At 31.2% G+C, this 27,854-nt stretch overlaps 1 protein-coding gene across 2 annotated transcripts in view; it reads left to right on the top strand.

Moving 5' to 3' along the window:
• Positions 1-27,854, top strand: part of MAN2A1_1 (Alpha-mannosidase 2) — a 48,412-nt gene that overhangs the window by 8,887 nt on the left and 11,671 nt on the right. The window contains exons 3-17 of one of the 2 annotated variants that reach the window (XM_051217410.1): positions 585-756; positions 2,448-2,592; positions 7,395-7,566; positions 8,509-8,636; positions 10,570-10,743; positions 11,480-11,660; positions 12,658-12,838; positions 14,615-14,817; positions 15,980-16,171; positions 17,750-18,058; positions 19,151-19,501; positions 20,830-20,899; positions 23,035-23,157; positions 25,577-25,682; positions 27,267-27,412. In XM_051217410.1, the coding sequence (XP_051064806.1) occupies positions 585-756; positions 2,448-2,592; positions 7,395-7,566; positions 8,509-8,636; positions 10,570-10,743; positions 11,480-11,660; positions 12,658-12,838; positions 14,615-14,817; positions 15,980-16,171; positions 17,750-18,058; positions 19,151-19,501; positions 20,830-20,899; positions 23,035-23,157; positions 25,577-25,682; positions 27,267-27,412 (2,653 nt within the window). Of the gene's footprint in view, positions 1-584; positions 4,679-7,394; positions 7,567-8,508; positions 8,637-10,569; positions 10,744-11,479; positions 11,661-12,657; positions 12,839-14,614; positions 14,818-15,979; positions 16,172-17,749; positions 18,059-19,150; positions 19,502-20,829; positions 20,900-23,034; positions 23,158-25,576; positions 25,683-27,266; positions 27,413-27,854 lie in introns of those variants that run through there. The other variant, XM_051217411.1, reaches the window with a different exon arrangement.

Here is a 27,854-nt window from a genome sequence, read left to right as displayed (position 1 = left end):
GTAGATATAACCAAATTCTAAGTATTAGAGTAGAAATTTGATAGCCATTCTTGATGCCTAACCCCTGTTTAGTATGAATGTAGCCTGCAGATAGACAGTGTAACTTACGACTGAATACACGAATTTGTAATTATTTACTGAGTCGTAGAGACTTCTTAAAAATTATATACTCTTACAAGAAGGAAACTCATTTTCAACGTCATCACTGTTGAATAAATAATTGTGGTGATGTTGGCTGATAAGTATCATATTGAATGGTTGAATAATTTCACAACTACGCCCCATAGTTGCAGTAGAATGGTTATTGGAAGATCAAATAGGACACACTAACTAATTGGTTTATATTAAGTTAAGCGAATGTCCAGCGGTTTAACCGGGTTGGTGGATGTGGAGCATCCACAGTCGATATTAGGAGGATATGGTGATGATATAACATGAAATGTGTCGAATTACCACTTATTTCCCACATAAATTTTTTGTAACGCTTTTATATTTACTCGTTATTATTTGAAATTACTTTTGGCTTGAAAAACAAAATTATGCGTCTCCCTTTCTTTTCGTTAATGTTAATTAATGAAATAAAGGTCTACTGATAAGCCAACACCGGATTCGAGAGGTATTCATTCCCAATTACCTACCAATAAATTGAAGGCAACAATTGATTTTGGCAAGAGTAAACATTTAAACATTGAAACATTTCAAGCTCCAGTATGTCCTAAAATTGACAATGATTATTCAGTAAATACAACATATCAAGTGAGATAATTCTCCTGTGTAATTATTTCATATACTTGTTTTAGAGTTTGTTTCATTATTGATCGTGTTTTGAAAATCATTTGTAAGACTTGTTGATAGTTTGTACTTTGTGCTTGTTGATTTATATTGTGCACATGCTGGAACAACAGCACCTAACCTTGAACACCATCGTGCCTAACATCGAAGATGATTTGTAGAAAGTTTAAAGAGGTTTGACCATTTCATTGCATCAACCTATAAAGTGATTGTTGGTATTAGCTATGTTAAGGTGTCCGGATTACATTCTTGGATGTTGGCTGTTTCAAAATGCCTTTCCAGGAATCTTTCATTTCCATAATGTGTGTAGATTAAAAGCGAAACAACTCACGAGTTGATTTTTTTAAAACTAAATCAACCTATAACTACTTCCTTTAGCTGATGAAAACCTCATAGCTACTGTATGCATATATGTATATCGATCATTGTACTTCGAAACATCAAGTAATTAACCTTTTTCACTTTTTACTGTGCATGGAATGTCAATTTTACTCAGTTTGTTTCATTGAGTTATTTATTAAAATATCTGGCAATTTTCATGTAGAGTCTTCATTAACATCCTTCTAGTCTTGAACATATTCATTAAAACTTGTTAAATATATTTTTTCTTATCACTTTACAAACTGTTACCATACCACATGGTTTGAGCCAACAATACTGTCAGTTAGTCAGTCATGTAGTATTTAAAAAATGTAGTAATATTTTAATTATGTTTCTTCTGATCATAGTGTTATGTAGAAAGTGAATGCTATCAGCTAGGTATAACATTTTTTATTAGGCTGTGACTTTAATGTTGTTTGATGTGATTCTGTATAATTAGGATATAGTCGTCTGCATAATCAATGAATCGCCAATAATATTACACTTAGCACCAGTTTGTAACGGTTCCAGTTATCATAACTGATATTAGCATAGTGAGAGAGGAAATCGATAAATTGAAAAGCTAAGTGAGTGAATCGGTTAGCTTCAAATTCAGTGGACGTTTGAACATATGAAATATAGCCTAAAAATAATTTTTTAGAATTTAGAGTTCAATATAACACTTACCTCGAGATTTAGAGGAGAATGAAGAATTAATACTACTGTACCACATCACCAGCTACTCGAACCACTGATCTTGAGGGCCATCCAACCAGATAGTCTTCCGATATGACACATTAACAATTAATAACTTCATGTACCCGTTCCGTATCATGAATTGTTTAGCTGTGGCTTTATTCTAACCTGGTTCTATGTTAAATAGCATTGGATTTCAAGGTAGATGGTAACTATTTATATGTTAAACATGTCTTAACCATCTCATTCGATACAGATTTGTAGCTTTGTTAGTCGAAATAGTTCTTTTTTTGGACAGTATTCTAGTTCTCATCTCTTCATTGTTTGCTGTACGGTTACACTATATATGAGCAATTAGTCAAAAAAACCTGTGACCGAATCCTTAAAGCGTAAGTATATTTCCCACCTTCGTAAACTACATGGATTAATGGAAAGGAAGCTGCTATGCAACATACTCGCTGTTTGATTTTCAGACTGAGATATTGCCTGTACTATAGTTGGACAAGTTTGTCCTAGTCAAAGTATTTTTTTCCAGTAGTAGTATTACGTAATTTTTCTTAAGATGAAGTTAATATCTGTTGTCTTCGTTCTATTTTGAGATGAATAATATTTATAACCAGTTGGCATTTGATGATCAACCCGGCGGTGTGTGGACTCAAGGATTTCCGATTGAATATAAAATGGATCAGTGGAAGGATCAACCATTAGAAGTTTTCATTGTACCGTTTTCACATCACGATCCAGGTACTTCCAAGAGTTTTTTCTGTGATAACGAATTCTTTCCTTAAAATATTGAGTTTGTTTGTGAGCAGTTATAGTCGAACAATTACGATTATAAGATTACATTTTGTTTTTAGCCGACTAATTAAGAACATATACACCGTATGTAAATAAACCTGATGTATGTAATACAATTACTGGCTAATTGGTCTCTGAATTCTTTGTACTGTTTGTTTCATTGTTTAATTTACTAATAAGCAACTCAATAAAGAAATTAAGACAATCCATCGAGAAAAACCTTTTCGATGATGTTATTTATTCAAGCTGTTTTATTATAGTGACTGGTCATGCTCTAGTGCTCTCTCATTTGTGACTCTTACCTGTCCAAATTTAAGTCTAATACGATCAATAGTTCGATTCTGGAACACTTAGTCAAATTTAATTATGTAGCCTGTCCAAACAATGTGAATCAAAAGGAATAAATACCGAAAATCTTTACTTAGCAAAATCGTTGGCAAATCATAATTTTACATCGGATCTATACGTTTGAAAACGGCGTGTTCAAACTTTCGTTTTCACCTAGTAATAATCATAAATCCCTTCTCAATTTAGAAGTTATTACCCCTTATTATTAAATCATTCTACATTTTCTCGGTAATTTTCTAGTGAACAATCATCTTTTATATAATAATCTGTTTCTAACCTTATCATTTTACATTATCATTTTGTCCATTACGTAATTTTTTTGCTGATACTTTCTATCATAATATCTGTTTGTTATATTGTATACTATATGGGTACTAATCAATCTGTATATGTAATTATACAACCCTAATGAATAACATTGCTGGAAAGAAAATCTTGTTTGTATTTCAAAGAAAATACTGTCATAGAATTCTGATACGCTGAATGAATCCAGATATATCAATTACCTGTACCCACATCATGGTTTAGGGCCTCTAGAGTAGAACTTCACATTTTACTGTAGATACGTGGATGACACGTTCATCCTCTGTAAAGATAATACTTCGCCGCAAGAGGTTCTTAGACGATTTAATGAAGTGCATCCAGCCATTCAGTTTACATCTGAAGAAGAGAATGATGGCCGAATAGCCTTTTTGGACGTTCTCTTGCCTAGAAAAGTAGATGGATCGTTAAAAAGGAATATAAACAGAAAAAGTACTTGGACTGGGCAGTATACGAATTTCCTGAGCTTTGTACCTCTACAGTACAAACGAAATTTGATCAAAAACCTTAGCTACCGTATTCGCACTATATGTTCTGCTGATATAGTCGAACAAGAGCTTACCACCTTGCATAATACTCTCAGGGAGAACGGCTACCCTAGAAAGTTTATAATTAAATATATGGTCACGAAGGCGAAGGTAGGCGAAATACAAACAGTGAAGAAGAAATCCTTGTTCATGCGTCTACAATTCAGAGGGGATGCGGCTAGCGAAATACTAACTCAGAGACTACGTAGGACAATACAAAAGTCGTTTAACGCCGGAGAACTGCGATTAGTATTTTCTACGCGCCCAATGGTTACACCGAAGCTAAAAGATGAATTACCTAGAATGACCACATCATTTTATATTTATCAGTTCAACTGCTCCTGTGGAGCGAGTTATATTGGTCGAAGTTCTAGAAATTTACATTTTCGTGCTCGTGAACACCTTCCAGCGTGGTTGAACAAAGGTTTGATGAAGAAGGTGAACAGCTCAATATTGGCCCATTTAGTACAAACCGGTCATAGTGCCAGTATAAACCAATCTTTTTCAATTATTTATAAGGTAAGTAATTTTTGCCAAAACTGGTCAGACTGAAAGTCCTTCAAACGGCTGAAGCAGTAGCCATCCGAATGAAGAAACCGGAGCTATGCGTACAGAAGAAATATGTTCAGCCACTCCTCCTCCCTGGCCAACATCAAGGCCAATTAATCTATCGTAATCTGAACTATTGAATGACCCAATTTGACTATGACCTTTCGTAGTCAATTGTAATTGTCCCTGTTATCTTTATTCATAAATCTTTGTATTATTATTATTATTATTATTATTATTATTATTATTATTATTATTATTATTATTATTATTATTATTATTATTATTATTATTATTATTATTATTATTATTATTATTATTATTATTATTATTATTATTATTATTATTATTATTATTATTATTATTATTATTATTATTATTATTATTATTATTATTATTATTATTATTATTATTATTATTATTATTATTATTATTATTATTATTATTATTATTATTATTATTATTATTATTATTATTATTATTATTATTATTATTATTATTATTATTATTATTATTATTATTATTATTATTATTATTATTATTATTATTATTATTATTATTATTATTATTATTATTATTATTATTATTATTATTATTATTATTATTATTATTATTATTATTATTATTATTATTATTATTATTATTATTATTATTATTATTATTATTATTATTATTATTATTATTATTATTATTATTATTATTATTATTATTATTATTATTATTATTATTATTATTATTATTATTATTATTATTATTATTATTATTATTATTATTATTATTATTATTATTATTATTATTATTATTATTATTATTATTATTATTATTATTATTATTATTATTATTATTATTATTATTATTATTATTATTATTATTATTATTATTATTATTATTATTATTATTATTATTATTATTATTATTATTATTATTATTATTATTATTATTATTATTATTATTATTATTATTATTATTATTATTATTATTATTATTATTATTATTATTATTATTATTATTATTATTATTATTATTATTATTATTATTATTATTATTATTATTATTATTATTATTATTATTATTATTATTATTATTATTATTATTATTATTATTATTATTATTATTATTATTATTATTATTATTATTATTATTATTATTATTATTATTATTATTATTATTATTATTATTATTATTATTATTATTATTATTATTATTATTATTATTATTATTATTATTATTATTATTATTATTATTATTATTATTATTATTATTATTATTATTATTATTATTATTATTATTATTATTATTATTATTATTATTATTATTATTATTATTATTATTATTATTATTATTATTATTATTATTATTATTATTATTATTATTATTATTATTATTATTATTATTATTATTATTATTATTATTATTATTATTATTATTATTATTATTATTATTATTATTATTATTATTATTATTATTATTATTATTATTATTATTATTATTATTATTATTATTATTATTATTATTATTATTATTATTATTATTATTATTATTATTATTATTATTATTATTATTATTATTATTATTATTATTATTATTATTATTATTATTATTATTATTATTATTATTATTATTATTATTATTATTATTATTATTATTATTATTATTATTATTATTATTATTATTATTATTATTATTATTATTATTATTATTATTATTATTATTATTATTATTATTATTATTATTATTATTATTATTATTATTATTATTATTATTATTATTATTATTATTATTATTATTATTATTATTATTATTATTATTATTATTATTATTATTATTATTATTATTATTATTATTATTATTATTATTATTATTATTATTATTATTATTATTATTATTATTATTATTATTATTATTATTATTATTATTATTATTATTATTATTATTATTATTATTATTATTATTATTATTATTATTATTATTATTATTATTATTATTATTATTATTATTATTATTATTATTATTATTATTATTATTATTATTATTATTATTATTATTATTATTATTATTATTATTATTATTATTATTATTATTATTATTATTATTATTATTATTATTATTATTATTATTATTATTATTATTATTATTATTATTATTATTATTATTATTATTATTATTATTATTATTATTATTATTATTATTATTATTATTATTATTATTATTATTATTATTATTATTATTATTATTATTATTATTATTATTATTATTATTATTATTATTATTATTATTATTATTATTATTATTATTATTATTATTATTATTATTATTATTATTATTATTATTATTATTATTATTATTATTATTATTATTATTATTATTATTATTATTATTATTATTATTATTATTATTATTATTATTATTATTATTATTATTATTATTATTATTATTATTATTATTATTATTATTATTATTATTATTATTATTATTATTATTATTATTATTATTATTATTATTATTATTATTATTATTATTATTATTATTATTATTATTATTATTATTGGTTGAACATCATTAATCTCCCTATACATGATTCGTTCACTTTGCATTCATCCCTCTGTATTACGTCTTACTTATTTGATCGAATTGTAATTGCACTATTATTTCTCTGTCACCCTATTTGACCCATATTTATTCTGATCATGGATCTTAAAATTTCATTTAACATATACACAGATTCAAGTTAACATTTTATATTAGTCATATTAACATTAACAATTTTATTGTATTTTGTTTATCACAATCCCAAATTCACATGCTCTAAACGATGTACTTTACCCTTAACTTGGCCATTTTTCGGATTGATAATTTGGATATATAATTGTAGAACCTGAAAAGAATTTATCGAAAAGAATATTCTTCGTTCAAATATTAGTCTTTTAATATGACGGGGATTTTTAAACGATTAAAATATTCTAAAGTTGTTTTCTTTTACGTTTACACTATTTTCTTTTTTAGGTTGGATTAAAACTTTTGAAAGATACTTCGTCACTGAAACAAAGCCTATTCTAGATGCTACGTTAACGACATTAAGCGAAAAGGAAGAATCTAGGTTTGTCTATTCTGAAGTGTCGTATTTAGATTCATGGGTAAATACTTTATCAGAGGAACAAAAACAAGCTTTCAAAAGGTGGGTAATCCTAATTTATTTGTGAATGATTATATATATATATATATATATATATATATATATATATAGCTTCAGACCACTATCTGGTGGTCGCCAAAATGAAACTGAAGCTAAATAAGCAATGGACAACTGGGGAAACAGCATTACAAAGGTTCAATACTGCCTTCCTTCGAGATACTGACAAACTCAACGAATTCAAGGTAGATCTCAACAACACATTCCAAACCTTACACGATCTACTGAAAGAAAATGAAACTACTATGGAGGACGATTGGAAAAGGATCACAGAAGCACTAACTTCGACGTGTCAGGAGGTTCTAGGCCTCATGAAGCATCATCACAAGGAATGGATCTCTATATAAACCCTGCACAAGATTCAAGAAGGGAAGAACAAGAAGACAGCAATTAATAACAGCCGAACAAGAACAGAGAAAATCAAGGTACAAGCTGAATACACAGAAGTAAACAAGCAAGCTAAGAGAAACAGACATAAAATTAACTACAAACATGCTCCACGTTCTTTTCAGGAAGATTTGGGCGGAAGAACAAGTGCCGATGAACTGTAAAGAAGGACACTTCATCAAGGTACCGAAGAAAGGAGATCTGAGCAAACGTGATAACTATAGACGAATCACCAGGAAGGTTTTTCAACAGAATGTTTTTGAACCGGATGAATGATTCAGTAAGCGCCCAACTTCGAGATCAATAGTTCGGTTTCCGTAAGGATCGATCGTGCACGGACCAAATCACAACACTACTGATAATTGTTTGGCAGTCATTTGAAAATATCCTATTATTCAAAAAAGATTTCATATGTTTTCTTTTACAAAATCTTATAGTCTTTATACGCTATCTATGCATATAATTTCATCGCCTTATATTACCGATTCTGATTGATTCACAATTTCTATTTTGTTAACAATTTGTTTATTCACTTCATAGATTGTTGCTCAATGGACATTGGGAAATTGTTTCAGGTGGCTGGGTTATGCCAGATGAAGCAGTTACGCATTATTATCCGATTATTGATCAATTTATTGAAGGTCACCATTGGTTATTAGAACATTTTGGTTAGTTTTTTTCCCAAGAAATTGCCAAATTAAAGTTGTTTGTTAATGCTGGAATATTTATTATGTGTACGTATAACTAACCTTTGCCTACTTACCTTAATGAGTGGTTTCAACTGGTAAAAGAGTAAGTTGAGCCAAATCTATCAGTGGTAAAACAAAAACTCAAGCACCAGTCCCAACAATAATCGTGATTAGTGGTTGAAGACATTGGATGGCATTCGTTTAGAATTCGTTGCAGTGGCTCAGGTGCCTTCACTTACTACCTCCCTTATGATTTTGAGTTCCAGTATTCTATCATTTATACCTTTTATTCCTTTTTTTCGAAATGTTTTCTCAATGTTTAATCTTTCTCATAATTATTGGTACTCCATTATTGCTACTCTGTTTCTATTAATCTTGCTAATCTTATCTCGTTTTGCTAATATTGTTTGGGGAATTGGGCCAACTTATATTCGTGCCAGGATCTACGTTGATTATGATCGACTATGGTTTTTTAAAGTTTTGATCAAAATAGATGGAATGTGGCTAGCAGTAGAACCCAAGATGTTGGTTTCGTTTTATTTGGGACTCGTCATCAGGATGTACTCAAATCCCAGAGTTTCTCTCCTAGATTCTACTGTTAACTATATTCCATCTATTCTATAATGGGTGTATCGAGACAATCCACACAGTATTCATATATGTCAAATTTCAGTTAAAATATGAACAACAGGATCACTCAAACCATTTCAAATTGTATTAGTTATTATTAGTTTAGTAAAGACATAATCTACATCTATAAAGTAATAAACTTCTGATACATAGAGGAGTCTTATCTCCATATTTTTCAAAATATAAACAAGTTAGTATTCAAATGTAACGTTTTTCACATTGTTAGATAGGAATTTGACTGAAATATGTATGCGTTAAGTAGTTGAATCTTAGATATTGTACTAGCTAGTGTAAATGTTCATAAATACTTCTAAATAAGTACAATAGTAGTAAATGGTGATTGTTTTTCTTTTCAATTAAGAGTTAAAGGTTAAAACATTCCATTACAATGTGTTTCTTTTATATTAAAAATCAATTATCTGTATATGTGAATACTGAAAGCTAATAAATTAAAGAATAGTATTTTTAATGGTTAATACTAACTATATACCACTATTTATGAAGTGAAACCAACTATTCTTTTATTAACAATAACTTAAATTAACATTATGTTACTGAACAAATATTTTTTGATCATTAACTCAAATTAACATAGAGACTAGGGTAAATGATGTAGAGTTTAGAGCATTTGTTTTATCTAATTTAATCTAATATAGAGGGGGTAGATAGTTGTTTAAGGCTTTCAACTTCCGGCTACACCCCCCGAATGTCCTGGTAAGGTCAAGGTTGGGGAGAGTTAGCTCTCCCTCTCGAAACGCTCTCACACAGCCACTTGTATAAAGCCACTGCCAGACAAGTCCTACTCACTGACTTCTCATGGCGGGTCTGTTGTTCACGAAATTGAGAGGACGAAAAGCGAATGTCCGACACTTTTACTGGATTGGTGGATGTGGAGGATCCATCTAGGGGAGTTGGAAAACCGTGACTCTTAACTAATGGTGCACATGGGCTCCAGTATCCTGAAGGAACAAATGGCATATGAACCAATCGTTGGTCGCCGGCTACCATGGGACTATATTTCCTGACGTTGCTCTACTGCCTTGTGGATCATACCTTTAGGTCGAAGGCTCGGGATGTGGCCCCCTAAGACAACCATCTGCTTTTGTCTGGACACCCTGGCAGTATCGCATCCCACGCACACAAAGCGAGTGACTTGTGTAGTGCATATGTATTCGGTGCCCCTTTGTACCAATATTTATGCATTCAATAAATAATAAATAAATAAAATCACGTACAAAATGTTGACTCTTTTATTGTCCTTCCTCTTTATTTCAACTACCAGACTATCGACCAAATGTCACATGGGCTATTGATCCGTTTGGACATTGTTCAACAATGCCATATATAGCGAAAAAACTTGGTTTCTCTCAAATGATTATTAATCGTGTACATTATGAAGTCAAAAAGTATCTTGCTAGTCGTAAAGCCTTGGAATTTATGTGGCATCAACCGTGGGGTAAGCGAGAAAAAAGTCTTTTCAATTATCTTTTACTTCAGATATTATTGTCGCTATCTCAACACTCTTTTTCAGTTATGTTTAGTGTCAGGTTGTTTCTATCAGGATATAGACGGTGATATTGCATCGGATATCATTCAATTGATTTGCATTTTCGAAACGTGTCTTTTTCGTTACGGATCCTTGATAATATTTGACTCAAAAGCTTGCAACATAAACTGGTAAGGGTTTCAGTTTTAAAACACCTAAAAATAACACCCTTTAGCATTGCAACTTAAGGGAAAACTAATTAAGGTTGATCACATGGTCTTTTTTGTGAGTTGTTTTAACTCCGTACATTTAATGCAACTGCGGAAGTCTGCTGGGTTAGTTCAAGTGTGGTAATTTCACGACCAACATTTTCTAACCCTCTCCTTCCGTTGTATGAAGACAGCGTTGCTGGAGATGTTGGTTGTTTGAGGGGTACAGTCGAATTTACTTAGCTATGTTATTATTATTACTACTACTACCATCAGAAATTCAGCCTAGATTTAATGTGTACTGTTCTAAACAAGTTTATTGTCATTATAATCGATATAAGAAAACAATAAATTACACTAGAAAATGAAAAATCTATTTTTATCTATTCTTTTTAGCAAATGAACTACTCATGATATATTTACAACTGAGTGTAAAATTCACGAGTAATTTTTATCACGCTATTGTCTCATATTAATGATTGGTTTTTATTTTACAGATACTGCCGGTTCCCACTCTATCTTGGCGCATATGTTTCCATTCTTTTCATATGATGTTCCTCATACATGTGGTCCAGAGCCTGCAGTATGCTGTCAGTTTGATTTTATTCGAATGGAAAGGTACAGTTGCCCATGGAAAAAATCACCGGTCCCCATAGATGATTCAAATGTTGCTGCTCGGTGAGTAAATGCTCACAAGTACTTGCTTTTTGTGTAATATTTTATGGTGTCATATTCGCTGTAAAGCCTGATAGATACGTACAACAGTTCAAGTTATTACGGTATATCAACACATTAAATTGGTACATAGGTACATTTTTGATACATGACTGAATAGCACATAACGATTATCATAGGGTGATGTGTAGAGATTAGTGGATTTTTTTATTTTACATCACCGACAACTAGCAAAATCCAGGAAGCACTGAATAACCATCTCTTCCTGATATGCGACACCTCAGTAGTAGATATCTATGACTTCAAAGAGGGTTGGACCTAAGACTTTCAGACCTCATAGTGAGCGCTTAATTTTTAAACCAATGAGTCGGCACTATTGGGCTTACTTAACTCCGTTGTTATAATGTAGCGTTTATTTTATTTAGAACATTTAGTCACTTTGACACATTTAGATAATACAATGAGAAAACGAAGTTTATCAGAACTACTTTAATGCATTAACGTAGTACATTCTGAATAGCAGTATAATCACATATTTACTTATTAAAACATCTACATATGTAAAAGGAAAAGCCAAACTAAGCGGTTTGAAAGGCGAAGGTCATTATGACAAAAGAACAACACAAATTACACCACTCTGGTTCAATATCATGAGAGTAGGTTCAGGGTGAGATTAAAATTATTTTTTAACACATCAATCGCGTTTGTGTGGCTGATAATTCAATAAGCCTTAGTGTTCATTCCTGATCGCAACACCAATAAAGCTGGTTTAATAACTACATGTCCTTTTTCAACTCACCATTTCATGATGGGGAGATGTTTGTTTATCCTACACTTTTACCAAACCATCGGAATTCATTTGTTTTTGTAACCATTTTAAGTATGTACTCAGATACCTTTTACATACAGATCACAATATTGTTTTACCTACATATGTTCAACTTGCCTGTTCATATCTCCACAATATTCGTTTTTTTCTTACTAATTGTCAAATTTACAGAGCTGATATGTTAGCTGACCAGTACAGGAAAAAGGCTACATTATTCAATAATAGTGGTCTAGTTTTAATCCCATTAGGTGATGATTTTCGTTATCAATCAACACATGAATGGAATGTTCAGTTGGATAATTATAATAAATTAATTCAACACATCAATTCAAATCCTAGCTATAGGATGAAAGTAAGTTTTCTGCATGAACTACTTCTTAAGATAATTCTCCTTTTTAAAATTTGTATTATGTTTACATACTACTTAATAGCACAGATTAATAGTAGTTTGAAATTAAATTAATTAATCATGTTTCAATGGTATTTGATCTGTCTAGTTGGTTTTCTTTTAAAAGTTTAAATTTACTTTTAGTCTAATGATGATTAAATTTGTTGTTTTAAGTAAAGTAAGCAATATTTTACCACTTAAATATCTCTGAATTGACTGAAGATTCCCCACCTATTCGGATAATGTCGATGGTGTTTCAAGTTTATATGATTCATCTTGAAAATAGTTGAAATCGCAAAGCTATTTCAATTAGACTACGGATCACTAAACAATTATTTCATTTTAGTAATGAATCTACTAATCAGTGCTTATCTACAATTCATTCGTTAGTCCCGTGGTAATCACATTATATTTATTAACCTACTCCGTTGATATTAAACAGTTCTCACTGACACAACATCTGTCAACTTTCCATATTGCTTGATTACTGTCCTTTACCGTTGTTATGGTACTAGAACATGACTCTATAATAAAGTCAAAGGTACTAAGTATCAACCCAAGAATGAAATCTTACAACTCTCTTGGGAGCGGCGTAGGTAATGAGAAGCTATCAAGAGTTGGACTATAGATTGATTCGCTATGATAATTTTTTAGTCTAACATTTGATTGTATTTCGACAATTTCAGTTATTCATGATTTCACTATGTTATGCTATTATATTCTGATAATTTCTCGTTTATTTATATTCGTCCAGTTATGACAATTGTTTAGTACAAAGTTTGTTATAATTATTTAGATGTATTACGTAATCACTGCCAGTAGTGCTTTTCCATTAAATGTATTCATCGTAGATTAGGCTTTGTTTTCTTAATAGTTGAGTGCTGGGTCTGCTCTTTTTGTTCAACTTACTTCGATCTCAACTAGTATTAAATCCAATTTTACAATAAAATATATATATATATATATATATATATATATATATATACGAATCTAAATGCATATTGAGTGATGAATAACCCAGTTTGATATTTGTGAATTACTAGATCACATTAAAAGATTCCTTGCCTATTTTGAGATCATAGAGTGGACGGTGTTGCGGTTAGATGCAGAGTACCAGACATAGATGGTAAATAGTTTGATAAGATGATTAGTGTTCGTTGAGTGAGAAATGCAATAGGTCTTGGTTTCATGGACACTCCATGCTTTCCGGCATATGTGTGGTTTAAACGGAAGCTAGGTTCGATCAAACCAAGACATACCATCACTTAATGAAGTCACTGACTATTAGATTAACTCTTGATAAATATATACAGACTACCTAGTTGAAGTTCATGATATTATCGTAACCAAACCATTTGAATGGCACAAATGTATTCACTCGTTTTTTTCCTTAGATTTCAATTCTAAGATTATCTAACACTTAATTCCACGAATTCATTGTTTCTTATCGAATCATATCATTACTACGTTTACCATTCTGGTATTTATCTTGGTAATTTAATCTAACTGCATTGTTTCATAGTGAAAACTTGAACTGATGGACATATGTACCATGTTGGACGTCTTTCTTTTTAACTAACTGATTAACCGAATTTCAGCATATAAATTGGTAGTATGAGTTTACTTCTTGTTATAATAATGATTTAGAAACAGATTCTCAATGTGTTGTTTCTGTCTTCAATACTTTCTTTTGTAATTAACCTGTCTACATTTGTTATCTTCAATTTTCCCTATGAATAGATACGTTTCTCTACATTATCCAATTATTTTCATGCATTAAATGAACGAGTAAACAAAATGAATTTAACACTTTCTGCATCATTTCCATCATTATCTGGTGATTTCTTTACTTATGCAGACCGACAACATGACTATTGGACTGGATATTACAATTCATATCCTTATGAAAAATTTTTATCACGTTTATTAGAATCTGAGTTAAGGTATGCTATTATTTTTTGAGCTAACAGCTCAATGACTTATTTTGTGTGTTCTGACTGAATGTGATAGTTCAACTGTTTCATTAAGAATCATATATCAATAATAACGATCTATAGATTTAGAGTGAGAACAGGAAAAAAAATGCAAAATATGAAATAGTCTATTATATATATGTAGCTTCTAAAGTTACATCTGTTTACACTCACTAGCAAATCATGATTTACTATGAGTGAACATGTCAACTTATTTGCAAGTTTGGATCTTGACCCATTTTATATTCAGAGTACACTTAACTGTTGAACAAAAAATATATAGATCAAAGTTTTTTTTAACATCAAAATACACTTGACTATGTAACTATCGTAAATGATTATTAATACTGAATCTTATCTATCTCAAGCAACAATGATGTATTGAATAACTTAAATATTAACTCTTCACTGTTCTAGTAGATAGTCAAATATATTTAAGTAAAAGCAAGGAGTTAGTCAGTTAAATTCAGTGATAATTTTTGTTATAACGTCAAATTTCCATGTAGACCATATTCTTAAAGATTATCACTCGATGTGTGATCACTTCAACTAACAATATTTGCATCAAAGAGTAGGTTATAAGGAGGTTAGGGGCGATGAAACTAAAACGCTGCTTCTGTTTGCAAGTTCATTGATCGTTTATATGAACCGTGTTTTTGGAATCCGCGTAATAACTGAGACCGGTTTTTGAAAACTTTGGGTGACTTAGTTCAGTATCATTCACAATAGCTCAGATGCATTCATTCATCTTCTGATCTTTTATCCTTTCGTACATACTTTCCCACTCTATCTTTTCAAACGATATTCTAAGAGTTTAATCCTTTTTTATCATTTCTACTACATTATTTCAAACACTGTTTTTATCTCGTCATACTAATGTGCTATGGGAACCTGAGCCAACACACATAATTGCCAGACTGTATGTTAACGAACTAGCTAGCTAGATTAGTTCGTCGCTGATTTTGTCCAATAATGTATATAACAATCTGAACGGAATATACTATTCTAATTAACTGGTAGTAATCAGAGTTAACCCTTGATTTGCTGTATACCAGGTCTTTAAAAATAAACGATATTCGTCTTACTGATTTATTCTCTGTTTTGTTAAATCTCTCTTCTTTTTTAAACATAGAACAGCTGAAATACTTTACAGTTTTGCTAGACAAAGTGTTGGTCGTATACAAAGCGTTGCTCAATTAATACCATTAATTGCGAATCTTTATCAGAATCTTACAACAGTTCGACGGAATCTTGGTTTATTTCAACATCATGATGCAATACCTGGTACAGCACGACCAGAAGTAATGCTTGATTATTCAGAAAGGTAAGACATTTGTTTTATTTGGAAACAAATATTAATTCATTTCTAATAGTCGCATATGTTATCTAAGCTAAATGGTTTAATCGCGGTGCTATCGTTGACATTCTGTACAACGTCATCAATACTGAATCGTAAACAAAACCGTTAGGTTTTGTGAGAGAAATATGAAGCTCACTTCTACATGAAGTAAGCGCTGATAATGTTATCTAGAGCGAAAATCAAAGCTCCTCAGTTAAACCAATTAGCTTTGAGAACACAACACCATTAAACCCATGCAACTGAGTTACAAATCCTCATTATTTCAGTATTAATTATTTTTTATCCTTAAATTATCTTTTGCCTAGTCAAAAGTAATGTTAGATGGTTTCAGGCGATTAGTGGGACTAACCTTACTCCTAGTTATTATGTTCATTTTTATAGGTATGTTGTATTTGTAAATGTTAAACAACTAATGTTTCTCCATTTATAAATTGGACTGGCGTCACCAATATATTAATCAGAGGCATCAACATTGAATTATTTGGACCAGTACCGGTCACTTTTAATCACTTACGACTCTTCTATGTGTCTATAGATAAACCCCAACAAGAATTTCGATAAATGAACATGCAGTTTTCAGATCCTCAAAATTCTAAGTTTTAAAAATTTTCCAGTGACTTGGCGTTTAGGTTTATTTTGACCCGTCTTTAGCTACCCAAATTGAGATGTCAACGCAATGAGTGCGCACAACATGAAATACTGTTCAAATGAACCTGTACAATGTTTTAAGTGATCCCCTAATTTAGCCCGCTCACGGCTATTGAGAAGTTAAAAAGGTGAAAGGTTTCTTCCATCGAACCGATGGTAATACATACATAGATAGTTTTTCTAATCTTTCTTTGAGAAACGTATACTGTATCTGTGATTTAGAGTAATTGTCGATATGATCTTACTGAATTTATTTACATGGTTTTCCGTAATAAAAATCTCTGTATTTCTTTATTTTTGTTCCGCGACCCTGAAATTGCTGTTTCAAAATCGATTTATGCGTTGCTACATAGTATTTTCAGGTTTATTCGTTTTTGTGAAAACAGCATGGCCACCAACGTTTATTCATTCGTATTTTTTCGAAACACTTCCGGTCATTTTTTGAAAGCCGTCTTCATTCGAATATGGTTATGCTTTTTACATTGGTGTTTTCCTTGCAATATATTGGAACAGTTGCAAATCTGCCAAATAATTAGTTCATACGATCGGTATATATATATATATATATATATTCGGAAAGTTGATCAGGCCCGTGTACAAGATTTTGTATCAATATCGAAACTCGACACTGCATGACACAGCGGTTTCTGTTACTTCACGCCTTCCATGAGACCTGAAGTTTCTGGATTTAATCTCTTGTGGTGTCATGAATTCTTATACTAAAACGAAATAGCTATTTAATGCTTTGTAGTTTTCAGTGTTTGTTCAACCATAATCAGTCTATGGTGTGAAATTTCAGATCCAACAATTTCTCACATAAATTAATTTCATATCTCAGAAACATTTTCTCCTTTTGTTTGTTTTTTGAATATCCTGTTTTTTGTTCCCTCACAGATTATTGAGAGCTGTCGATGCGGCACGAAAAGTTATTACAATCTCTAGTGCTTATCTGCTACTATTACCATCAATGTTAAAATCAGATATTGAGTTTTCGAATAGACGACGTCTACCTGTCTCCAGTCAGTTTAAACAAACGTTAATTCAGTTAAATGATGAATATGAGAGAAAAACCGATAATAGCAATGATAATATTTTACATGGTTTCTATTCTCTAGAAGATAATTTACATCATCATCAATATTCAGAGCCAATTTTAATTGATTTCTTTGAGAATAATGGTAATGCTGATGTTGAAAATACTCGGTTAGTTAACAATCTAGTCAATTGATTTTTTTTTCATACAACCAGATCCTTTGATGAATTGTCTCTTGTTTCTTTTTTTTTGCTTTGAATTTTCATCGGAATTTAAGTCAGTTTTTTCTCTCTTTACATTCATGTTTCATACAATTAGATCGTTTGATAAATTTTGAACAACGAATCAGTTCAACAAAGTTTGTAGAATAAAATGAATTTATCTATCCATTTCACGGTTCCTCATCATCTGCGTACAATCTGAAATTATAATTATGAATATAAATATAATAATTATTATACAGGAGAATAGGGACATAAAATGTATGAATAAACACAGTTAAGATCAATGTGTATTTCGATATTGTGCAGTAATAATTAAGAGATTATGTAAAGGTAGTGAAATTAATAATAAGTGATTGAGTTAAGAGGAACCCCTATTGACCATGGCCGAGAAAGACTAATCACATTTTCCTTCAGTATATGTGGGTCAAATTTATTTATTTATTTATTTAGACACATAAACATTGGTAGGAAGAGACACCAAATAGATATGCGCCACATAAATCATTCGATTTATGTGAGGGCCGGGATACAGCCCGGATGCCCAAACCGAAGCAGATGGTTTTTTAGGGGGCCACACTCCAAACCTTCGACCTAAACGTCTGGTCCACAAGGCGGCAGTAGAGCAACGTCAGGAGATGCAGTCCCATGATAGCCGGTGACCAACGATTGGTTCATACGCCATTTTCTCTCTCAGGATCCTGGAGTCCATGTACACTACTAGTTTAAAATGAGGTTTTCCAACGACCCTAGATGGATACAGAGAATCCACCTAGGGTCAATTCAGAAATATTTGACATTTTATGTTGTGTTTAATAAACACATAATTGGACAATTTGTAAGATTGCCTATTTTAAGTCTATAGTTGTGTCAATACACAGTTTGTGTACACTTATTCGACAAATACCGACTGTATTCACATAAATGTTTTCTCGCATTGATATTTTAACAATCATCAATTTTTTTTGTATCATTTTTATTTCTGTTTCACTCTACTACTCTTGGTTTCTCTTTTTTCTTTTTTTTAAATAATAACCACAGTCGTATTTATATTTTCAATCCGTCGACTCGCAATCATAGTAAAATAATCACATTACATGTGAAAAGTCGTCTAATGAATTTTACAGCTAAACAGATTATTTCAAATTCTATGGAAATATTGGATCATCAGTTAAATATACAATTAGAGCATAGTTCAACAAATGTACCAAATGATTTTCAACATGAACAACAACATGTTAGTTTGTTATATTTAAGTCCAGTTAAATTATATCCTCTGTCATTTACATGTATTGAATTGAAATTAACATCAATGCCAACGTCATCTTCTATGTTACAAGTAAATCCACAATTAATACCAGTTATAAATGATGCTGAGATATTAGTTCATAAGTGAGTTTTGATTTGTATCAGTTTTTGTGTATTATGTGTAATGTTACTAAGATTATGCTCTTGTACACGGAGTAATAGACGAAATGAGTATAAGTATGCTAAGTATTAGGTTAAACTACTATGTTGACATAATATACTGATGATACTTTGCTTTGTTTTGAACGAAATTTGTTTAGGAATAACAGTTGAAACAAATAATTGTGAAAAAATTGTTAAGAAACTAATCGCAGTAGTTTTACTTGGGTCTAGTGAATGATATCCAATTAAGTTTTCTGGTTATTTATGTATTTATTTATTTTAACACATATATATTGGTACAAGGAGGCATCAAATACATATGTACCACACAGATCCCATTCGATATGTATAAGGGCTGTGATACTGCCCAGGTGCCCAGACCGAAGCAGGTGGTTTTCTTAGGGGGCCACACCCCGAGCCTTCGACCTGAAGGTCTGATCCACAAGGCAGTTGAGCATCGTAAGGAGATGCAGTCCCTTGGAAGCCGGTGACCAACGATTGGTTCATATGCCATTTGTTCCCGTAGGATACTGGAGCCTATGTGCACCATTGGTTTGGAATCCGGTTAAAGCGTCGGACATTCGCTTTTCGTCCTCTCATTTTCGTAAACAACACCAGTGCCACGAGAATGCAGTGAGTAGGACTTCCCTGACAGAGGCTGTATACGCGTGGCCATGTAAGAGCATTTGGAGAGGGAGAGCGGACTCTCCCCACTCTCGGCCGTACCAGGGCATTTGGGGGCAGTATATGTACCGCCGAAGTGAGTAATTCTCTGTACATAGATGTAACGTATCTCACTTTAAAGTGTTGGCTCTTATTAACCGTAGTTTAGCTAATATTGAAACATAAAACTCGTGTTTCGTCCCCTATGGGACTCGTCAGCCAGATGTGCTTTCTCACATCCCAATCCTAGTGTTTACACTGGGACTCGAACACCGTAATGTTCATTTTTAATGTTAGAGTATTATCCATTGAGCTAATGGTTCTAAATAATCACTAAATTGTTCATCGGTTATAAAATTATATGTATATGAAGGTTTGCATTTTCCTATTGTTGCAATTCGCAATCGCATTTTATCATTCTCGATTGGTATATATGTATTGTCAACGAATCACCTCGATTGTGATCTAACTAAGATTAAATCAGAATTCGAACTGTGAAAATCACACTGATAATATAAATATTCCAATGAGTTCTTTTTACAATCACATGTTATCATTGTTATTCATTTATTTATTTATTTTATCTACTATTAACACTATTTGCGTTTACTTCGTTTAATTTCTCGTCCTAATTTTTCACGTTGAAGTCGTCCTCAACTTTTCATAGAGAATGATTATATTCAATTGGAATTTGATTCTAAAACTGGTTATCTTCAAGTAAGTATGTTTTTATATTTTAGTTACTTGTTTTGTATCTACCTATTTTTCACACTTCATCCTTACTCATTTTATATATTTTTTAATGTGAGTTCTTCGTAATGTTTTGTTTTAATCCATGAGTTTTTTTCGGAGACATGTGATTGTAGACTAAAATAACTGTCTATTAATTGTATGAAATGGAAATTTCTTTTCTATTGAATGACTTTACACATACTCTATATACATGTACTGTACTGTACTGTACTGGTTCAAGTTGTCACACTATATCACAAAAGTCAGTTGAAATTATCTAGATCTGCCCCTTTTCCTTTTGTCTTGAGGCTAACGAAAAAAAATATTGCTCCAGGAATTGGAGACAGTCATCAAAAGAATGAATAGCACTCGGGAGCAGCTGGAAAGCCGAGTCCACGACAGAGTTGATTGGAGAATCCTGATCGGTGGATTATGCTCAACGAGGCGTAATACGCGTAACCTGACCTGATTTTCATTGACACTTGATAAAATCATCAGAACCTTACTTCAATTAAATGTGAACTTTTGAAAAAATTATTCCGTAAATCCTAAGTCATTCTAACCTGATTATTCTGTTGCTGATTGAATAATTGTCATTTTCACTTATCTTTCAACTTTTTTTAATTGTCTTGTTCGGTTAATCTCCATTCATATGATTGATTAGTTGACCTTATTCGTTTTCTTTACGATGGTCTTAGATGCGGTTCCCGCTGGCGGGTTGTGGGTGCGCAATAATAAGAAGTTCCATACTGTGACGAAACAGTTATCCAGGTTTTCAGTAATTGTTTAACTTGGATTGGTTCACGACCCTATTAACAAACCATATTTTTGTGTTAAAGACAATTTAGTTATGTTATTGCGGGTGGTTGGAATATGTGTATGACCAACCACCACCTACCCCGGCGAGCGATGTTTTCTTGTGTGTGGGAGTAAGCTGAAACGAAGCTAGTGTGCATCCAAGCCAAAACGCGACCTCAGTCACTGACAGTTTGACTAAGCCATATTTACAGGTGCAGACTACCTAGTTTGGGTCCGGGTGGTTATGCTAACTAGTGGTTTGAAATTTTGAATGATATGGCTCAAAATTGTTTGCAAAGATGCAGGTGCATCCATTCTTCTTCTTTCCCCGAATTCTGAGCCTCTGACGTCCTCAAAACATTCTTTGTGCTTTTATCTGGTTGATTTATATTTGCTTGAATCGTGTCTTCGATGCCTGATCTTTTCAGTCACCACTCATACTGTATATGCATTAATAATGCACCGTTGTTGCTACCTTGACGTGGTGGTCGGGCTTGCCTAACATTATGAAACAACCAAGCTATACTGGCTGGAACAATCGTTCCTCAAGGTCCTACCATGCCAGGTTGAAGGGTGGTAAGACTAAAAGCTTCAAACCCAAGCTCCAAGAGCGAAGTCGTACTGCTGACTGTACAGAGAATTGAAGACAGTAAGGTTTTTCCCTCACACAGCCAGCATGACAGCGATGCTGCCTTCTCACAAGGAGGGGTGGGGTTGGAAAAGTTCGACCTTGAAAATGCACACCTCGTCTTATTCAACGGATGTCCGTCTCCGGCGGTAAGGTCTCAAGAAGTACGGAGCTAACGCAAAAATCACTCGCAGAATGGTCGTGTTTGACCGGCCTCAACCAGTTGTCTTTTGGCCTTGCGGTTCCGCTCTCAGGTCACTAAGACCACCTCTAATCCTATTTCCTTTTCAGGTACCTCCAGAAGAACCCTTCCACGGTGTGGGCAACCGGGAAGTGATAACCGCCCTCATACCTCTAACAGCACTCAAGACCACTGTATTCATAATCAACCTCCTTCAATTCCTATTATTCTTCCTACATCGACCTGCACATACACTTGTAGCAAAAAGTAATCACAACAATAAAGCTAGTGTATGTGACTTCTAATCAATTTCAAAGTCATTTGTAAGGAATGAAATTGGTGTACTTACTACAAATTTGCAAAAAGGAAAATAATGCTTATATAAGTTGAGTTAGCAACGTTATTGAATATACTATTCACCTCCAGTCAATAAATATTCATTGGTTTTATGCGTCACTTTACAGAGCTTTAAAATAAAGTATATTAATTTTTCCTGTTTCATTTCTTCTATAGAAAATGTTGAATAAATTAACTGGACAATCTGTGGAGATGAAAATTAACTTTATGCAATATAAAAGTTCAGAAGGTGATTCACATAGTGGCGCTTATTTGTTCATCCCTAATGGAGTAGCTGAAGTAAGTGAAATTTCCCCGGGATATATAATAATAATAATGGTAATTTACACATGGCTTTTTTCTGTAGGTCAGGATTTATTGGCCATCTAATTCTTCTGAACTAAATGCTTTTGGACAGTTGAAATAAATTATCCCGTTTGCGTATATGGAATGAGTGGGATAAAAAAAACTATTTATTGCCATTTTTAGTAAGGTTAGATATAGACTGCCAATGTGATACGGGCAAGATACACGTTTCGTTTAATTTGAGACTCATCAGCTGAATGTTCTTGTATCCTAATGTTGATTTTCGCACCGTTCTCAGTTGATAAAGCATTAGAAAACTAAAGTGAACGGTTCTAGGTTCGAGTCCCATCGTGAATATCAGCGCTGAGATACATGTGCATCCATCTGGAAAGTTCCGAATGAGGATAAAAACCTCGTCCTAGATTCCACTGCTAGCCATTGTTCAAATTTACTAGGACACCTGTAAATATCTGGCAACATCGAGGCAGTCAAACTAGAATGCATATATGCCAATGATTACTAGTTGATCGGAATAGTTTAAGATTTATGATGTGTTACAAATTCCTAGTAGCTGGACATTTTATTTGTGTAAACATGGCTCAGTCACACTGATGTTTAAAACATTCAAATTTTCGTTAGCCCTCTTTTGTTTGACCTAGCTAACTATGATGTCATCAGCTTTTCCACATTATCAAAAGTGTAAGTTAAAGCTAACTACATAAATCTGTAATTGGTGAATGAGTTAATTTGTATATTATGTCCGCTGAATATTGATGCCAGTCGGGTTATCTTATACATATAGAGAGCATTCAAGATTGATTTTGTTTTAGTATTGAAATCACTAAATACATAATACAACACAGCAATCGACACAAGTTTATCATTATCTCAATAATTAATTAACTTTAAAGTTAATCAGCTCAATTAACCAAGAAATAAAAATTATTTCTTATAGTCTTTTCTCTTACTGATGTAAATCAATAGCCTCTATTGGATTCATACTATTAAATATACATTAATATGATCGATATGACCTAGGAAATACGGTTTTCTTCCATTATATAAATACTTTTATGTAAGTAAATAAGTACTCTATGAACTATGGTGAATGATATCTTAATTCATGTAATTAACACTATCACCAAACCATGACGTGCAATGCTAACCGGTGTTGGAGATGGTTGGAAGAAAGTTAGGGGCGGCCAAACCAAAACGTGGCATCAGTGCTTGAAGTCACTAACTTCTAGTCTGAGCCATGTTGGTAGATGCAGACTACTTGGTTGGGGTCCGCGTGACTATCGTAACCAATGGTTGGAGACTGTGTGTGACATGGCTCAGAATCGATCACAATGGCGTCGGTGTATACACTCCCTGTCTTCCCTTAAACTGAGAGATTTAAATCGCTTCATACCTTTCTTTCTACGAACCAATTTTTTCTTCCTGTACTGCATCCTTATATGCAATCTTTCTCTTTTATATTACCACCTCTGAATTAACTACTTTTATGAATCCGGTGTCCAGCTTGCTGTGCTAATGAGGTATGGCAACCTGGACCGATGCATATATGTGCCTGGTCCTACGTTGTAGCTGACTGACTGACTATCACCAAAGTTTAACAGTAACTGGATACCATATTGATACAAGATATTAAGTGTGATGAAAATCATTTATATTTGATTTTATTTTAGTGCTAAAAATTCAAATATTTCTAATATTTTATTCGGCAATCTGCTACCAGTTTCTTCTGAGAAATAATCTATGCCAAGGTTATCCATGATAACTAGAGTGTAAAACATGTCTCTATATTAAACACTTGTCTATACACATTGAAAATTCAATTTTGTGTTTACGGTAAGGAAGTGAGTTGTTGCCTGTGAGACATAAACAAAACTCAGTATATGTACGTATATGTATATAATCTGTATGTTACTGTGATTTAAAAATCCACTGAATACATGCAGCCTCTTAACATTTAACAAACTTCATCCTAATCCCTTCGGTGAGTAACGTAACGAAATAGCTATCCAGTGATCTTTCATTTTCTACAGTAGTTTGTAATATAAACGATGTTTTCTTTTAAAATTTTTTTAGTTCAACACATAAATATTGAGAAAGGAAGATTAGTTCAGCGAAGAGTTCTCTTTTCGGCGAATTCATTTTCAAAGCTGTACAATCGCATTTATATATACTTATTATCACCCTGTAAAAATAAGTATATATATTTGCGATTGTACAGCTTTGAAAATGAATTCGCCGAAAAGAGAACTCTTCGCTGAACTAATCTTTCTTTCTTATTCAATGTCATAATGGGTGTATTCCGTTTACATAAATATTGGTACAAAGGAGCACCGAATACATATGCGCCACAATGATTTATTAATTATATTGTATATTTATCTTTATTTGTTATTAGCCTTCACCAAATCCAAAATCGTATCGTTACACTAAAGGTAATTTAGTGGATGAAGTGATAGTTTACACGCAGTATGTTACACATAAAGTTCGTTTGTACAAATCATGTAAGTGATTTGTTTGACTGACCTCTGATAGTACTTTCTTTTTTGTTTTTCTCTACCTGTATCGCTGAAGGAATTATATATATATATATATATATATATATATATATATATATATATATATATATTACAAAGACTATTGAAGTTCCGATTGATGTTTGATACCGTAATTCATTAGTTTCTTTTGACATACATGGATCTTGTCCGGATCGACACGATATAGCCATTGATTTTCAAGTATTTTGAACAGAGTTGGGTGAATGCCATCATATAGTTCTAAATTCACGTTTGATGTAGGCGAATTGTCCGTCTATCGAACACAGGACGAGTATCCCGCTCAAAAGTTTGTTCTGTTCTACTTTATACTCGTAAAACGTGGTCTTTATAAAGTATAGGATATTCGTACTTTACCTTTATTTTATTTTAAATAACCACAAAGCATTACTTGTTTATCTTGGGATCACCAAGTGATCAATGTTAAAGTTAAACGCAGGTTAGCGATTCGTCCAATTGGGGTAGTGACACTTCATCCACTACGGTAGTTGGTACATGCGTTATACATGCTCAACCACCTCTCACTTCGATGCACTATGTTGGCTGAAGCAAAATAGTAACGAACTAGAGGTGACTAAATCAAGCAGTGGCATTATTTCATGAAATCAGTAACTGTTTTTAATTAAGTTGTTTTATTAGGTGCAGATTAATTGGTTTAGGTGTACGCGATTATCAAAACCAATGGTTAGAAATCTTCCTTTTTGAAAGATAATGTTCGATGTTATGGTTGTTTATTTTTTTTACGTTTCTGGACGTAAAGCCAATCTAACAATGTTACACGGATCCGTCTTCCTGATAGAATATCTGTTAGTTGATTTATAGCTTTAAATGCAGTTACTTGATATTAAGAACTTAGCAATAATGACTCTGACAGCAAATAACGCTTTGTATATGGCATGTTCAAATATCATTATTATCTCCTGGTCTGCTACGTTTGGAGAAATTACGATATCACCTAACACCAACGAACGGAATCAGTCATCAACACTACGACAGGACAAATTAAACTATTGCACTGCGCCCCAGCCCTCCTAACTAGAGGGAAAAGACCAGATTCGGTCGAGAAAAATGTATATTCCGCAAGGAGACAGAAGCACAGACGAACAAGCACACGACTTATCCGTACAAAAATGTCATTGGCAAACGTCGCAAAATAGCGTACTAAAGGAGAAAACGAACCAATGACACTTAAGGTCCTTCCAAGCGGTTGGTACTAACTGAGGGTAAAAGTGGGGGCTTTTGGCACGAAAATAATACATTCGAAGTTTCAAATTAAAATTACAGGAATGAGGCGTTTGTCAAGTAATTTCTGAGAGTCTAGCATTCTCAACATGGTCACACAGACATAGATCCATTCATGTATTTGAATTAGTGATAGACTGTTATACCCTACTATTCAAACTGTGTTCTGCCTCCTCTTCCTCACTGGCTTTTTACCATGGATTTTGATTATTATTATTTTCTGTTGTTTTTTTCTGAACATGCATCAATTATTAATTGGAAACAATAATTATAACAATAATAATATCTCAGCTGGTTTACAATCACAGTTCATTGAGATTGAGAACATTGCCAACATAAAAGTTAGTCGTCCTACTGATATTGACATATTTATGACAATACAAACTAATCTTTTGAATAAAGATCGAGTATTCTATACCGATTCTAACTGCTTCCAGGTAATAATAATAATGGTATTTTTTACAATTTAATGAATTTCGTGATACCTGCTACATTTTTTGTGATTATTAAAATAAATCTTCAGAATACTTTTCAGTCTTACAGTAATCACCCAAGACTCCATTAGATATTGAACTTAGAATCTTCAGATCTCGTGGTGAGCCCTGTAACCTGAAGACAACTGAGTCAGTATCTAATTGCATATTTGTCTAACTTCAACCAATTCGTAGTACTTCTTGACTATCTTTCATTGTCTGCGATAGATAACTGTTTCATACTCGACATGGTTCAATTCCACTGTTCATGATTTCTTTTCGGAAATCCGGGAATTACTTTACAAATTCCTATGGGGACGATAAATTCTAGGATTTAAATCACCATAAACACGTCATTTGGTATACTTGATGTTAACGTATAACTGCTACAAAGTCTCTCCAATTG

This window comes from Schistosoma haematobium, chromosome 5, assembly GCF_000699445.3.
Source record: "Schistosoma haematobium chromosome 5, whole genome shotgun sequence".
Taxonomy (NCBI): domain Eukaryota; kingdom Metazoa; phylum Platyhelminthes; class Trematoda; order Strigeidida; family Schistosomatidae; genus Schistosoma; species Schistosoma haematobium.
This window is presented reverse-complemented; position numbering and strand designations above follow the sequence as displayed.